Source organism: Microtus oregoni, unplaced genomic scaffold (assembly GCF_018167655.1).
Source record: "Microtus oregoni isolate MIOR12 unplaced genomic scaffold, Mior012 000041F_ref0000270, whole genome shotgun sequence".
NCBI lineage: Eukaryota > Metazoa > Chordata > Mammalia > Rodentia > Cricetidae > Microtus > Microtus oregoni.
The window spans coordinates 5,222,201-5,236,950 of record NW_024543208.1 but is presented as its reverse complement, the minus strand read 5'-3'; the positions used below and the strand labels follow the sequence as shown (position 1 = coordinate 5,236,950).

Genomic DNA, 14,750 nt, shown 5'->3' with positions numbered 1-14,750 from the left:
AAAATCAGAATTTTTTTCTATTTTAGTACTTTCTTTTCTTTTTTTTTTTGAGATAAGGTTTATGTAGTCAATGCTGGACTTAAACTAGCTGTGGAGCTGAGCCGGTTTTTAATCCTCCTAGCTTCAGTTCCTAAAGTTCCAAAACCATTGGCATTACTACCATTCCAGCCACTTTTAACAAAAACAAACAATAACACAACAAAATTCCTTTTACTTTTAGATCAGAAATTATAGCTAGTTTTCACCCATCCCTTGAACTAACTGGGGCTAAACAAAACTAAATTATTCCAGTAATTTTACCAAAATTTAGATGAGTCGTTTACAGTTGAAATTATGTATTTAAATTTTCTTGGAAATATATGCTGTTATTGTTTATTGAGAACTACTCTGAGTACAGGGTCTATGGTTTGGAAAAATGTGAATTTTTCCTGGAGTATGAAATTTGTAGGACACAGTGGATCACATACTAAAGTAAAATAGGCATGACTGGGGGAGGGCTGTCAGAAGGTATGTTTTGCTCTTGGTTTCCTAAGGTGATGTTTCATGTTGAATAGGCCCTCAGAACTAATGTCCAAACAAGAAACAAACAATAAAAAACTTCATCCCCCAAATTAAATATGTACCAAATATCAGCATTATAACTCAGGCTATCTGCTTTAAATAAAAATGATTATTATTCTCTTCTTAGATAGCACCAAGCGGGAAATGAGTACTTACGTTTAATTTTCATTGGAATCATGCAGTTATTGGATGCAATTTTACATTGATAATTGTATAGAAACAATATGTTGGCAGTAATTTTGGAATAATTTTAATGGATATATGCTTATCACTTTTTAGTAAGTGCTATATTTTTCACTTTTAAGCAATAAAACATAATAGTGTAGTACCTGACTTTGATTAATAAATGCTGTTTTTCATTTGCTAATATTGATTTTGCTCTCCTTCTCCCTGTTTTGGTTCTATCTAGGGTGTGGATGAATGGAATATAGCTCGCCTAAATACGGTCTTGGATGTGGTTGAAGAAGAGTGCGGTATTTCTATTGAGGGTGTAAATACCCCCTATCTCTATTTTGGAATGTGGAAAACAACATTTGCATGGCACACGGAGGACATGGATCTCTACAGTATTAATTATCTACATTTTGGGGAGCCCAAATCTTGGCAAGTCACTAATTTAATATTCACATCCTTTAGAGTTGTGAGTCATTGAGTGTTGTGCATTATTGAAGAGAATTAATTCTTTGATAGAGTGTAAGGAAGTTTTGACTTGTAATCATATAATCATTCTTTTCTTCTCAGATTTTTGAGTAGAAACTTTAAGCCCAGTGGTTTCCTATGGACATTTTGTATGCCATGGATTAATATAATCTTTATCTGAAGTAATTTGTGTAATGTCTTTATTTCTTTGAGTATTTGTTAGAAATTTTGAGATAAAATTAAAAACATGACATCTTGGATGTAGAAGAATCTTGATCTGTTGATTCAGCTTTCTCTTAATGATAATCCTCATTTGGTCATTAATGTGACAAGGAGAATGAATCAGGGGACCTATTAGCAGTCCATGGGAAATAGTATTGGTAAGAATGGCAACACACTTAAGTTGTTATATTGTCACAAGCTGTTGTGAGCCATGACACAATTGCTACAAATGACAGCTGATATTTATAAGGCTGACATACATGGTGATCAACTGATGGAGAAAATTTATAGGCAGGGCTTATTGAAAATATTGCATATAATACTGATTGCCTATGTCTGTAAATTCATGTGTGTAAATGGTATCTTCCCAATACCTGCAATGTAATGTGTAATCTATCGTGATGTGTGTATATATGATTACATCTCAATCTTATGGACATATATATCCATGGATAGTCAGGAAGATACCTTTTCATTAAGCTGTATAGTTTTGATATGTAGCAAATACACTAGGATATGCTTCATAACTAGATCTATTGTCCCACAAGGACTCTAAGACATTTAGGCCCTGTTTTTTATCACTAGCTCAAGACTGGCATGAATAACACAACAGTTTCTTTTTACTTCTAAGAAAAGCCACATACAATTCATTGATTCATAACCTCAAGAGCATATTCAGACTAGAATGAATGTCTCTGTGAACAAATTGTAAGTTAAAAACTTTTCTAATTTGCACAAGGACGGAATTGCAGGTGTCTAACCAAGGTTATTAGCACAAAGTGACCTAGAACTGCTATGCCAGCTTTTTTAGCCAGGTTTGGCTGATAAGAGACCAGCAGCTACTTTCTACTAAATTTCTTGAGCAATTAACACTCTGCACAAACTTCTAACCTCAATTTATGGTACAAAATTCAAGGCTCAGTTTAGTAACTTTATATTTTAGTCCTAAAATTTATATGATGGATAGGAATAACAAGTAATAAATTAATCAAGACCCGTGAGAAGCAGCTCTACATGTGAAAGGCGTTGCAGATGGCCAGGACTATGGAAGACAGCCTGACCTCACAGTCTTGAATAAAATGTTACAAGCTTTTCTCCTATAATTTTCTCCTTGTACTCTGGGGCTAAACACAGGATAAGAAAATATATCTTTAGACTTGGGACACTTTCCATGCTAGCCTTAATTAAAGTACTGAAGTGCCCAGCACTCTTTATCCCTGCCTATGTGTTCCCATGGTAAATAGCTCTGCCACTTATCTTTACTCAGAAGTGCATTGTGACTCTGAGAAGAAGATTTTGTAACCCTTTTTATTGACAGAAGTTTGCTGTTAAATATGTATATAAGCTGTGTGCCCAGAGAATTAGGGAGAATGTAATTAGAACGAGAGAATTGAAACTTAAAATTAGAGAAAATTAGAACAAGAGAATTAGAACCAGAGAATTGGAACCAGGAAAAAGAGAACAAGAAGTAAAAAGAACATGTCCCTCACTTCATGTATGTGAATCTTTTTCTTTTACATAAGAAAATTTTCCTAAAGTTCTCGCTGCTCTGAGGTGTTCTTTTTGTTACCTTGGGAACAGCATTAGCAGTTAGACTCACCACTGCAACAATATGTGGTGCATATGTTTATTAAGATGGCGGCTCATCGTTCACACTGCGGTGGGCTCATAGTAATTCTGTTTCAGTTGCCTGAGTGTTGAGATTACAAGTGTTAGATTGGTTTGATGTGGTTCCTGAACTCACTGTATAACTTACATGGATCATAGACTTCCAGTGATTATTTCTGCTTTTGCCTTCCATCTGTTGGAATTAGAGGCATGTGCTATTTTTTTTGTAATGACTTTAAAATGTATCAGTGAAAAATGAAGTATATGCCACATTCATTACTCATTTGTAGTTATTAGCTTATTAGTAATACTGGTTACTTCTGTTTTTAGTCAATTTCTAATATAAATTTAATTTTCTCTAATTCATACATATGCAGGCTGACATATAGACAGGAGCATGTGGTATATCTTTTTGACAGTATAGGAGATAAATTGTTTTGGATGCTTGTCAGCGATACTTCCCAACATGAAACACCTTTTCTCACATAAGAAGAGAGTAGCCTCTTCTAGTTTCACTTTGATAGAGCCTTGGAATGATTTGTATAGTATACATCCCTGTCTTGCCAGTACTTCCACTTGTATAATTTGTGCTACTTTAGTAACAACAAAAAAGAACATTCTATTGGTCAAGTAATTTTTTTACTTATTAAAATTTTATTATAAAGAACGTACAAACAAAAAAAAATAATCACACAGTGAGATTAGCTGGACCAAGATCTCCAGATGTTGGTCCAGTGTTTCTGAGGTCAGGAGCTCCACTCAGTTGTATCTCAATGAACTCTATAAAGAGAGTATCCATTCTGGGGAACTTCACATTGGGTTTTGCATTTTTACAAATACATTTATCAAATACATTTTTATGTACTTAACATCAAAAAACTAAAAAGTTCAAGATTCAATTAAAATTAGCAAAACACTTAGATAACACTTGCTTTCCTTACATCTGTCCTTTACCTTCAGTCCTTTCTCATACCCTAATATTTTCCTGTTCTTGTTTTCTTTTTCTGTGCTCTTCTATACCAACATGTACATCTGTTTCATCATACACTTACAATGCTAGGATCCGCATGAGAGGGAGAACGTGTAGGTTGTTTTGCTTTCCTTTCTGAGATTGTGTCACCTCACTTAATATCATACATTCTAAATCCTTCCATGTTTTCGCAAATTTTATGATTTCATTTTTCTTTAGAGGTAAGTAGTCTTCTGTTTTATAAACGTACTATGTTTTTATTATCCATTCATTCATCTGTTGAAGGACAATTAGGTTGGTTCCATTTCTTTGCTATAGTACTTAAAATAGCTTTTCTTTTTTTTTCTTTTCCTCCCCTCTCCCCACAACAAAGTCTCTCTATGTTCACAGCTCTGTCTGTCCTGGAAATCTCTATATAGACCAGGTTGGCCTTGAACTTACAAACATCAACTTACCTATTCTTCACAGGTACTAGGGTGACTGCTCTTGGGTAGTCCAGTTTTTCAAAAAGATTAGTTCTTTGAGAATATTGTATACCAAGTTGTGACCATATTCACCCTTCCATTCCCAGCTCCACTTCTTCCCTTCACACTCTAACTTTAACCCTCCACCCCACCTCTCCAAGGTGAATTTGTCCTGCTGAACTATTTTTGGATGAGTGAGTGATCTTTTACTAAAACACGATGGGTTTAACAGATCTTACACTTTTAGAGAAAAGTGATCTTTTCTCTGTCAGCAGCTAAGAATTGTCATATCATGAGGTTTTTAGTTCAAAATTTGGGGAATATTTCAGATACTGCATATTTTAAAGCACTAACACCTGTTGGTCAAGAGTCCTTTGGCAAACCTCTCTCCAAAGTATTCACATTATGAGTCACAACAGTAGCAAAATTACACTTATGATGTCACAATGAAAGTAATTTTATAGTTGGGGTCACCACAACATGAAGAACTACATTAAAGGCTTGCAGCATTGGGAAGGTTGAGAACCACTACACTGGGAACATTGGATGAATATATTTGTTCTTTAGGGTGAAAAGATTAAAACCCAGATTTTTTTAAAGTTATATAATTGTGAAATAAATAGATAAGTAAAAGCTACAGTTAAAAGACAACAGTAAAGTCTGAAACATGGCTCACTGGTAAAGGTTCTTGCCACCAAGTATGAAAACCTAAGTTTGATCCCTAGAAACTAACTTGGTAGGAGAGAACCAACTTCTGAACGTTGTTCACTAACCATCACAAGCACAGATGGTACACATGTGCATTCATACACATAAACAGTAAGTATAATAAAAATTACAAAACGATAGCAACCAATGTTTTCTTTGAAACAATACCAAAACTGGCCAGTTTCTAAACAAACAAAATACCTATGCCCAGAAGTATCTACAGTACATAGGAAATTTTTTGGTTGAGGGTTTGTTTATCTTGATCCTTTGCTCCCTAACCTTTAAGTTACAATTGATCTTGGACATTTAAGTTGGTAGTTTATATTGATTTTCTTCCATTCTGTGTCTAAGGTACGGACTTTTGTGATTTCTTATTTTCTACTCAGTTTATCTAAGTTCAGTTTAGTGTTCAAATTTTGTAAGCAGAGGTATTTATATAACTATCTATAATATTATCTATAATATTATAAACAACATTTTCTTATTTATTCTTAATATTTTAGGTATGCTATTCCTCCGGAGCATGGAAAACGACTGGAAAGATTAGCCCAAGGTAAAACTTGCTTTCCATTTCTTATCTTATGCTTTTTGTTTTGTGGTAGTTCAGCAGTTTATTGACTGTGTTTATGTATGTTCTCCTCAAACTGTTGGCTTTTAAATGTTACCCTAATCGAATAATGTTACTTATTTTCATATTAATTTGTGATGTTTCTTCTGTTACATAATCTTCATAATGATTTTAGCTACTGTTTATATTTCATTGGGCTTTTCGAATTTCAATCAATTTTGACTATTCCTCAATTTCTTTTCTTTCTTAAATAACATTAAACTTTATCTTTTGCTATTTACTCTTCCCCCAAATATGTCAGCTGGTTATGAACTATTGGAAATAGCAAGTAGAGTTGAATTTGAATGATAACTGGTAGCAATCATTCTGCCTTTATCTAAAACTACTCTACAGCAAATTTTTAATATTTTAACCTTTATCTAAAACTACTCTACAGCAAATTTTTAATATTTTAATAATTTCTCACTCCCCTATTAATCATCAGCTTTCTGTAGCTCTTCAGCTAGCAATGGGGGCTTATGAGCCCCTCACTACTTCATGCTGGAATGTTGACATCCTTGGTCTTTTACAGGTCTATTACAGGCATCCAGAACTGCTGTGGGTTCTTAAATGCAGCACTCTGTTATGTCCAGAAGATACTGTTTTACCCTGGTCCTCTCTGACCTCTAATTTTTTAAGTATTTTTATGGCCGTCTTTCTCTATGCCTCTCATGTCTTGAGGAGTTTGTTTATTATATAGTTGTCACACTTATGGTTAAACTCCTCAAAGATACTTATTCATAGAAAGACCCTTCTCCTGTGAAGTCTGAGAAGCATACTAATGTGTGCATATAAAGATGCATATGTAGAAAGAAAACAGATTGATTTAATATCTACTTAGCAAAATAACAATAGTTTCGCATGGGACCTGTGATCTCCCCAGCAGTGGATTCTTGGCCAGATTTATAGTACTAGAAATTAGGTTATTCCTATAGAGCAGGCTTAAATCCAGTTTAGCAGTTGATTGTGCCCATTCATGTGATTAGTATACCCATGAACATGTCTTTCCAGGGCAGTAGTTATTGTAGCTTCCAGGATTCTTGGTTGTGTAAGACTGTTGATGATTTTTCTCCTTCAGCAGTCTGTATAGCACCTTGCCATAGTTAATAGTGAAGAAGCTTTTAAATTGATTTCTCCAACTCCTCTGACCAGCTTTTGTTTTCTCTTTTAGCAACAGGGTCTTTCTGTCAGGTTCTTGTGGTCAACCAAGAGCAATGGTAATAGCATTATTTTAGGGGTCTCTGGGACCTCTTCTGAACAACAGTTCAAAAGAAAATATATCATACCTGGTACTGGGCTTTTGTATTTTCTTTCTTTTAGTAAGGCTTATTTTTGTATGGATCATGGCAGTAGATTCTTGTAATAATTTAGTTGAGAGGCTAGTTGTCGTGGGACATGCTTGCAATCCCAACTACCTTGGTGACTGGGCTAGGAAGATCACAAGTTCATGTCTACCCGGCTGCATAGCAGGATCTTGTCTCAAAAATGCAAATGAAGAAAACTTGAACAAGTAAAAAAAGTAATAATAGCATTTTGAGTAAACAGATTGGATTATTGAAGCACTCAGATTATACTACCAAAGACAAAGACTGTGTTGTGATTAGAATCTGTGCTCCCTTTCCATCTTAATTTTTTTTAAATGTATTTATGCACACTGTCTGTGTGTCTGGCATCTGCAGAGGTCAGAAAAGACAGTCAAATCTCCCGGGAACTGTAATTAATGAATTGCTGTGAGTTAGCATGTGGGTGCTGGGTCCACGTCCTCTGCAAGAGCAGCAAGTGCTTTTAACTACTTAATGCCCACGTTCCCACCCCAAATTGTGTGTGCTTAAAGATTAAAGAAAAAGGAACTTCGATGCTCCAGGAAGTTTTTTCAATGTTGGTGAAAGGATGTATATTTATGCAGTTTTGCAGGCTGGTTTTCACCACAAGTAGGCTACCTCTCAAGTACCCTTTCTTTACATCTGTACCAGATGGGCGATAATATTGTCGCTTTCAACACTAATGTAGATTGAATGTATGCTAGTTTCTAAATGAAAACAAACCAAGTGATATAAGCCTTTAAAAGCTAAGGTTTCAGGAAGATGGGACAGGATTATCTTGCATGTTTTTCTACCTATGGCATGTTTATTGGTGCCCTCAGAATATGTGAAATGTTTTGTGACTATAGGATTTCAGCATTACTATAGATCTTATTGGGACTTTCCCCTCTGATGATTATGAGACAATTAATGATACCATTAATGTTTGATTTGATAAATAAGTAAATGTTATAGAATATTCCAAAAGTAACATTAAATTGTGGGAACTATCAGAGAGCATTTCTTACAAATGAATTACTGTCAAGTATCTTTAATTGTATTGTCAAGTACAATTAAAAAAATTTAAAAACTTAGGGAAAGTAAAGAATTTAAAATGAACTCAGACATATCTGATGAGCTTCCAAAATATTTGACTTTTTTAATATGTCTCCATGTGGTGACTGATGTTCTTAAGTGGAGTTTGCTGTTATCTTTTTTGTGAGATTTTTTTTTTTTTTTTTTTTTTTTTTTGGTTTTTCGAGACAGGGTTTCTCTGTGGTTTTGGAGCCTGTCCTGGAACTAGCTCTTGTATACCAGGCTGGTCTCGAACTCACAAAGATCCGCCTGCCTCTGCCTCCCAAGTGCTGGGATTAAAGGTGTGCGCCACCACCGCCCGGCTTTTGTGAGATTTTTTTTGTTGTTTGCTTTTTATTGACCTTGACAGATCTTAATATTATTTATGAAAGCTAGACCTCACTCTTTCAGATATTGCTTTTGTCTTGAGCAATTTTGTGGTTATATAATAAATAAAAATGTTTTTGTAACCCATGAACTGAGGGTAAGTGAGCTTTGTAGCCCACATAAGTATTTTGAGATAAAATTCATGTTAAGACGCATGCCTTGTGCTCAGTTTGTGCTGGCTCTTAGATGATTTTTAAGATGTGGTTAAATGTGTTTCTGATAACATTCTGTAAATAAAGTTTCTCAACCAAGTGAAGTTTGTAACTTACTTCTTAATATCTTCCTCCAGTTCTTTTCTAATTTAAGTTAAATTTTGACATGTTTCCCTATTGTTTAGGTCCTGATGACAAATTCAGTTCAGACGCAAATTAATAGACTTTTCTTTCTTCAGTGATTTTACCTTAACATTTAACTCATATAGTATTGCACAAAGTTACAGATTTTGAAAGCCTGATAGATCCATTTGAATTGTATTAATACAATTTTTGCATGGGTTTGAATTTGGAGACTACGCAGAGTTGGGTGCTTTATTGTCCCCATAGGTAAGATTTAGGGCATCTTAATTGTGCATACTTAATCATTATTTTGGTACAGGATTTTCTCCATATTCACTAAAGTTTTACTTGTGGTTGCATTTTATGACTATTGATCATGCACAGACTGCTGTGAAATGACCCCATAGGGCAAAGTTATGTCTTTTGGAGAATAGTAGTAGTTCCCAATGCCTCTAAAGAGACTTGATTTTGTAAACTCCTCTTTCCCTCCTTTGCTCCTTCCATCTTTCCCCCCTTTTCCCGCTTTTAAGCAGGTGCAGATGCTTACTCAGAATGTACTTTAGGAAAAAGATTTGTTTAAAAAATTAATTATGAATATGTATGTTTGTATATATGTCTGTTATGTGTAAGTCAGTGAAGGTGCCACTGGAAACAAGAGGCCATCAGATAGATAATCTAGAACTAGAGTTAAAGGTGATTGTGGGCCTCCTAGCATGATGCTAAGAAAGAACTCTTGGGTGTTCTGAAAGAATGGTATAAAGTTTTAACTGCTAAGCCAACTGTCTAGCCCCCATATGTACTTTTTTCTACCAAATGGTTCCTAAATTCCCCTGCTTCTATCCTGACTGTTTGCTTCCCAACCCCGAGCCTTGTCTGCCTTTCTCTTTTGCCATTTGTCCTTCCTTCCTTCCTTCCTCCCTCCCTCCCTCCCTCCCTCCCTCCCTCCCTCCCTTCCTTCTTCTCTCCTTCCTTTATTTGAGCTGTGGCCTTACTCCCCACTGAAGCATAAATAAACACTTAAATTACTTTTAATAATTTTTTATGAAATTATTCTATAAGGATAAGATGTTTCAGGATTAATCACATACCTCCAGTTTGTGGCTCACAGTCCACGTGTGGTTGTGGATAGGTGTGAATGCAACCTAACACAAAATTAAAACAATCTAAGATTTTTTTTTGCTTGCAATTAATTGTATGAGTACTAATGAGTTTTTCATCAAAGTAGCCTAGTGATTGATAAGCTGGCAGTCTTCCCTTCATGCAGACAATGTGGTCACATGGTACCCTTGCTACATCCTCTGTATATGGATCATTCCTGGTGTCTTCTTGTTTCCTCAGGATTTGCCCTCTTTTATTATCCCCTATCTTTTCTTTGTCTTTCTCCTCAGTGTAGCTTATTTTTTGCTCTCTTTGGTGAGCTGATCATCCTTTGAGGGAGAAAAGTCTAACCAAGACATGAAATATGCTAGTTTTCATTTTCTTCTTCCTTGTATCACCAAGGTAATAAGAGTATGCCTCAATAAAGGTTGAAGGCAGTGTTGGAGAAAATCAGCCATGACCCAAAGCATAATATACGATTGAATGAATGTTTAAATATACTGTTGAATAAAAGATTAGCTTCCTCTCTTAACACCTCCCCAGAAGCAGTTTCCCACAAAGGCTAGTAAGGCAGGTTTTCAAGTATTTTGTATATGTTTTTAAAAATAAAGTTTTTTTATTTTAGTTATGTGTACAAGTGCTTGTTTGTATGTATGTATATATGTGTGTGTGTATTTATGTGTACCATGTATGTTCTTAGTGCTGTAAAGGTCAGAAGAGGGCATCAGATCCCCTAGAACTTGAGTTAAATAAGCCAAACCTAGTTCCTCTGATAGAGCAGCAAGTACTCTTAATAGTTTAACTCTTTCTGCAGTCCCTAAAATAATATTATTTTTACTTTACATATAGTAATTATGGATGTTTATATTGTTCAGAAAGGGAAAATCTGCCATTTAAGAGATACATCATTTCTTCATGGTTGAGATATTACCATCCTGTCTGATTTTGAAATATTTAATTAATTGTTGTTAATATAGTTATAGAATATTGTAGGTTAGTAGTGATTAGTATGAAATTGATTGGAAGAAAACAAAGATAAGGGACTGTTGGGTGTGCACTGTGTGTTGGGTGTTTGGTAGCAGTGCTTTAAGAATGGTTGGTTCTTTAATGGCTAGTTCTTCAGAATCTCCAATGAGGGATTTGTCTAGTAAATGCATTCTTATGCTCAGTTATTGCTTTACTTTTTAGTATATATTAGGCACCTGGCAATCAAATATGTATCTAATTGAAATTCTTTCTTAAAGCTTGTGAATTTTATAGTATAAGTGTTATTCTTGGTAAATATTTTTGAAAAAAATTAGCCTTTTTGACAAATACGTATATCACTTTTAAAGGATATGACTTCATTTTTACTAAGAGTTGTAAGAACATTAGAATTCAAGTATGTTTTAAAACTATATGAAATGTTATTTTAACTCATACCCTATTTGCTGTTGATCTTTAGGCTTTTTCCCCAGCAGCTCCCAAGGCTGTGATGCATTTCTCCGTCACAAGATGACACTGATTTCTCCCTCAGTTCTGAAGAAGTATGGCATTCCTTTTGACAAGGTTTGTTCCTCTTAGACTTTCACTAGTAGGCTTTTCATTTTGTGGAATTTGTATTTAGGATGAATTTAAAAGTACTATGTCTTGCGTTGTTAAAAGCACTTTTATGATAGGTGAAAAGAAGCTTATGCTCATATTCTATAACATCAATAATTAATTTGAATACTATTTGAGTATTTTATTTTAAAATATATTTAGAAGAGTTTATGTATATATAATATTTTGTTAGAGAATTCCATGCATAAATACATTATGCTTTAATAAAATCTACTCACTGTACCCTCACATCCAGATCTTCCATTATCTCCCCCACTATTTTTCCATCCAAACTTAATTGTGGTTTTTGTTTGTTTGTTTGATTATTTTTTTTTTAATTCACAGAGTCCACTTAGTGTATTGTAGCTGTATGGGTATAGGATCATGTACTGGAGGATGGATAGCTTCTAAAGGGCCATATATTGAAAGAAAGAAAAAAAAACACTGATTGTCCATTCACTACCAGATATCAGTTGCCAGTAGCATGATTTCCTTCTCTATCCTTATTAAGATTATGCGGATCTCTGTGAGTTCGAGACCAGCCTGGTCTACAAGAGCTAGTTCCAGGACAGGCTCCAAACCAAAGAGAAACCCTGTCTCAAAAAACCAAAAAAAAAAAAAAAAAAAAAAAAAAAAAAGATTCTGCCTATTATGCCTTGCTTGATAGTTGTACAGTTTTTGTATATACAGTCATAACTGCTGTGAGTTCACGTGTGAAATGAAGCTATCATGGCTGGCAGATACTGGTTTCCTGCAGATATCTACTTGTCTGGTTCTTAACCTTTCTGTCCCCACTTCCATAACGATTTTCAAGCCTTGTGTGGAGGACGAGTGATATAGACACTCAGTTAGTGTTACATATCCCACAATCTCTTAATCTCTGCACACTGTCCAGTTGTGGATCTCAGTGTTGATCACTGTCTACTGCAGATAGAAGCTTCTCTGACTGAAGGTTGAGAAATACACTAACCAATAGGTATAAAGCATAGAACTGTGCAAGGGACAGTTTATCATTATGGCCATTTATCCAAATAATTCTGATTGGTCTTCCCCTGGGGCCTATGACCTAGCCAAACAAGAAGTGTGAACCCAGTTAATGGTACTAGGCATATCTTTCATCTTGTAGTGTGGACTCTAAATCTAAGCAAATAGTGATTGGTTGCTACTGTAACAATTATAACACTATTGCACATGTTAGTTTGTCTTGCTGGCCCAGTTTTTATTGTATCTCTCAGGGTTCAAAATTTGCTAAGACTGTTGATGAGTTTTCTTCCCTAGTAGTGTTCTTAACAACCCTTTCTTGCTATGGATAACCAGTATTGATGAAGCTTCTGCATCAGTACCAGCTTGATTTATTTGCCCCCACCCCCATGTTTTATAAGTCAAGTATGTTGTGCCTACTTCAATCAGTAGAGGATAATCAAGAACAATGGCAATATCATGTAATGTTTAGAGCAAATGTTTAGGATAACTTACTGACAAACAGCTCAAAAAGATAACCCCTATTTGGCACTGCGCTTTTTATTTGAGAGTATCATTGTATCTAGGGGAGGCATTGTCCCCTCATTAGTTATAGGACAACTCCATTTAAACTCTTTTTATATGTGCATCTGTTTTTGGAAGCATCTAGATAGTCACCATAATATGCCACTTAAAAATCTATTTAGTATTAATTATCTCTGCCACCCTGATCTCCCATCCTTCCACCCAATATAATATTTCATATTGTTACTCCTTTCCCCCCCTTCATACTATCTGTTTTCTGTCCTTTGAAATCCACCCTCCTACTATGACTGTTAGTAGGTTCCAATTTTTTTTTGAGTATTCCAATTTAAACAAATATCGAAAGATTCAAAGCCAGCATCTAGCACCCACTTGTACAAATGAACATGTGGTGTTTTTCTTTTGGACCGGAATTACCACACTCAATGATTATTCATAGTTCCATCCATTTACCTGTGAATTTCACAATTATGTTTTTCTTCATGGCTGAGTAGCATTCTATTATAGCACATTTTCTAGTTGTTAGGTATCTAGGTTGCTTTGCTTTTCTAGCTATTGTCAATACCATAACAATGAACATGGAGGAGCAAATATCTCTATAGTAAGATATAGAATCCATTGGAAATATACCAGTAATTCTGTAACTGGGTCATATTGTATATCTATTTCTAGCCTTTTGAGTTATCTCCATACAGACTTTCAAGAGTGCAAGTCTTTCATACATGGGGAGTTGAATTTGTATAGACCCAAAATTTTTATCTTATTTTATTTTTCTAAATGTAGCTCTCCAGTTTGACCAATACTATCTGTTGAAGATGCTGTTTTATTTTTGTTTTGTTTTTGTTTTTTTCCTGCAGTGTGCTTCTGGCTTCTTTGTCAATTGTCAGGTGGCTATAAAAGTGCTGTCAATAATCACATGACTGTAAGAGTATGGGGTCATATCTGGGCTCTCAGTTTTATTCCATTGATCAAGGTTTTTGTTTTTATGTCATTGCCATACAGTTTTTATTACTATAACTCTATAGTATAATTTGATATCAATGATGGTAATACTTCTAGCAGTGATTTTATTGTTCATTATTGTTTTAATTATCCTGTCTTTCATGTTTCTGCATATATTTTGCAATTGTTATCTTGAATTTCTGTGAAGAATTGCATTGAAGTTTTGATGAAGATTGCATTGAATCTGGTGATTGCTTTGAGAGCATAATTGTTAATCATATCAGTTTATGAACATGAACTGCTTTAGGAGAATCCTCTGCCAGTGAGAACTAAATGATAAAATTTTCTTTCACTTCATTTAAGATTTTGATAGATTTTTACTTCATTTTCTATTTCTTCTTTTAAAACAGTTTGTAGAATAGCTACTATCTTTTCTAGGATTGACAGATGCCTGGTTCCCAACTATTATTATTCTAGATTTCATTTCATGCTGTTTATTCCTTTATTCTTTTGCCACCTGTGGTTGGTGTTCAGGGCTAGTAAATCATAGTTTGTCTATTCTAGTGTTAAAATTCTCTTGCCATTCATGAATATATTCTTAATATCATAATTAAGCCTACCATCAAGATCATATTGGGTATCTGAGAAGAGCAGTAATGATAAATATCTCAGCTGGGAGAGTTTAGGGTAGTGGAGAGAAGCACAGAACATAGATGACAGTAGTAGGTCCTTTTCCTGTGTTGTATCTGCAGATGAGGAGAGGTGTTCATAGTCAATTCAATTCCAGTAATTGCGGACAACACACAATCT

The 14,750-nt window shown here is 34.8% G+C and overlaps 1 protein-coding gene across 4 annotated transcripts in view; it reads left to right on the top strand.

The window, feature by feature from the left end:
- Kdm4c (lysine demethylase 4C) overlaps positions 1-14,750 on the top strand; it is a 170,939-nt gene that overhangs the window by 51,915 nt on the left and 104,274 nt on the right. For all 4 annotated transcript variants that reach the window (XR_005972367.1, XM_041632462.1, XM_041632460.1 and 1 more), the window contains 3 exons: positions 971-1,164; positions 5,676-5,725; positions 11,359-11,462. Coding sequence is in view for 3 of the 4 variants with exons in the window: in XM_041632462.1 (XP_041488396.1) it covers positions 971-1,164; positions 5,676-5,725; positions 11,359-11,462 (348 nt within the window). In the remaining variant the exon portion in view is untranslated. The remainder of the gene's footprint in view (positions 1-970; positions 1,165-5,675; positions 5,726-11,358; positions 11,463-14,750) is intronic.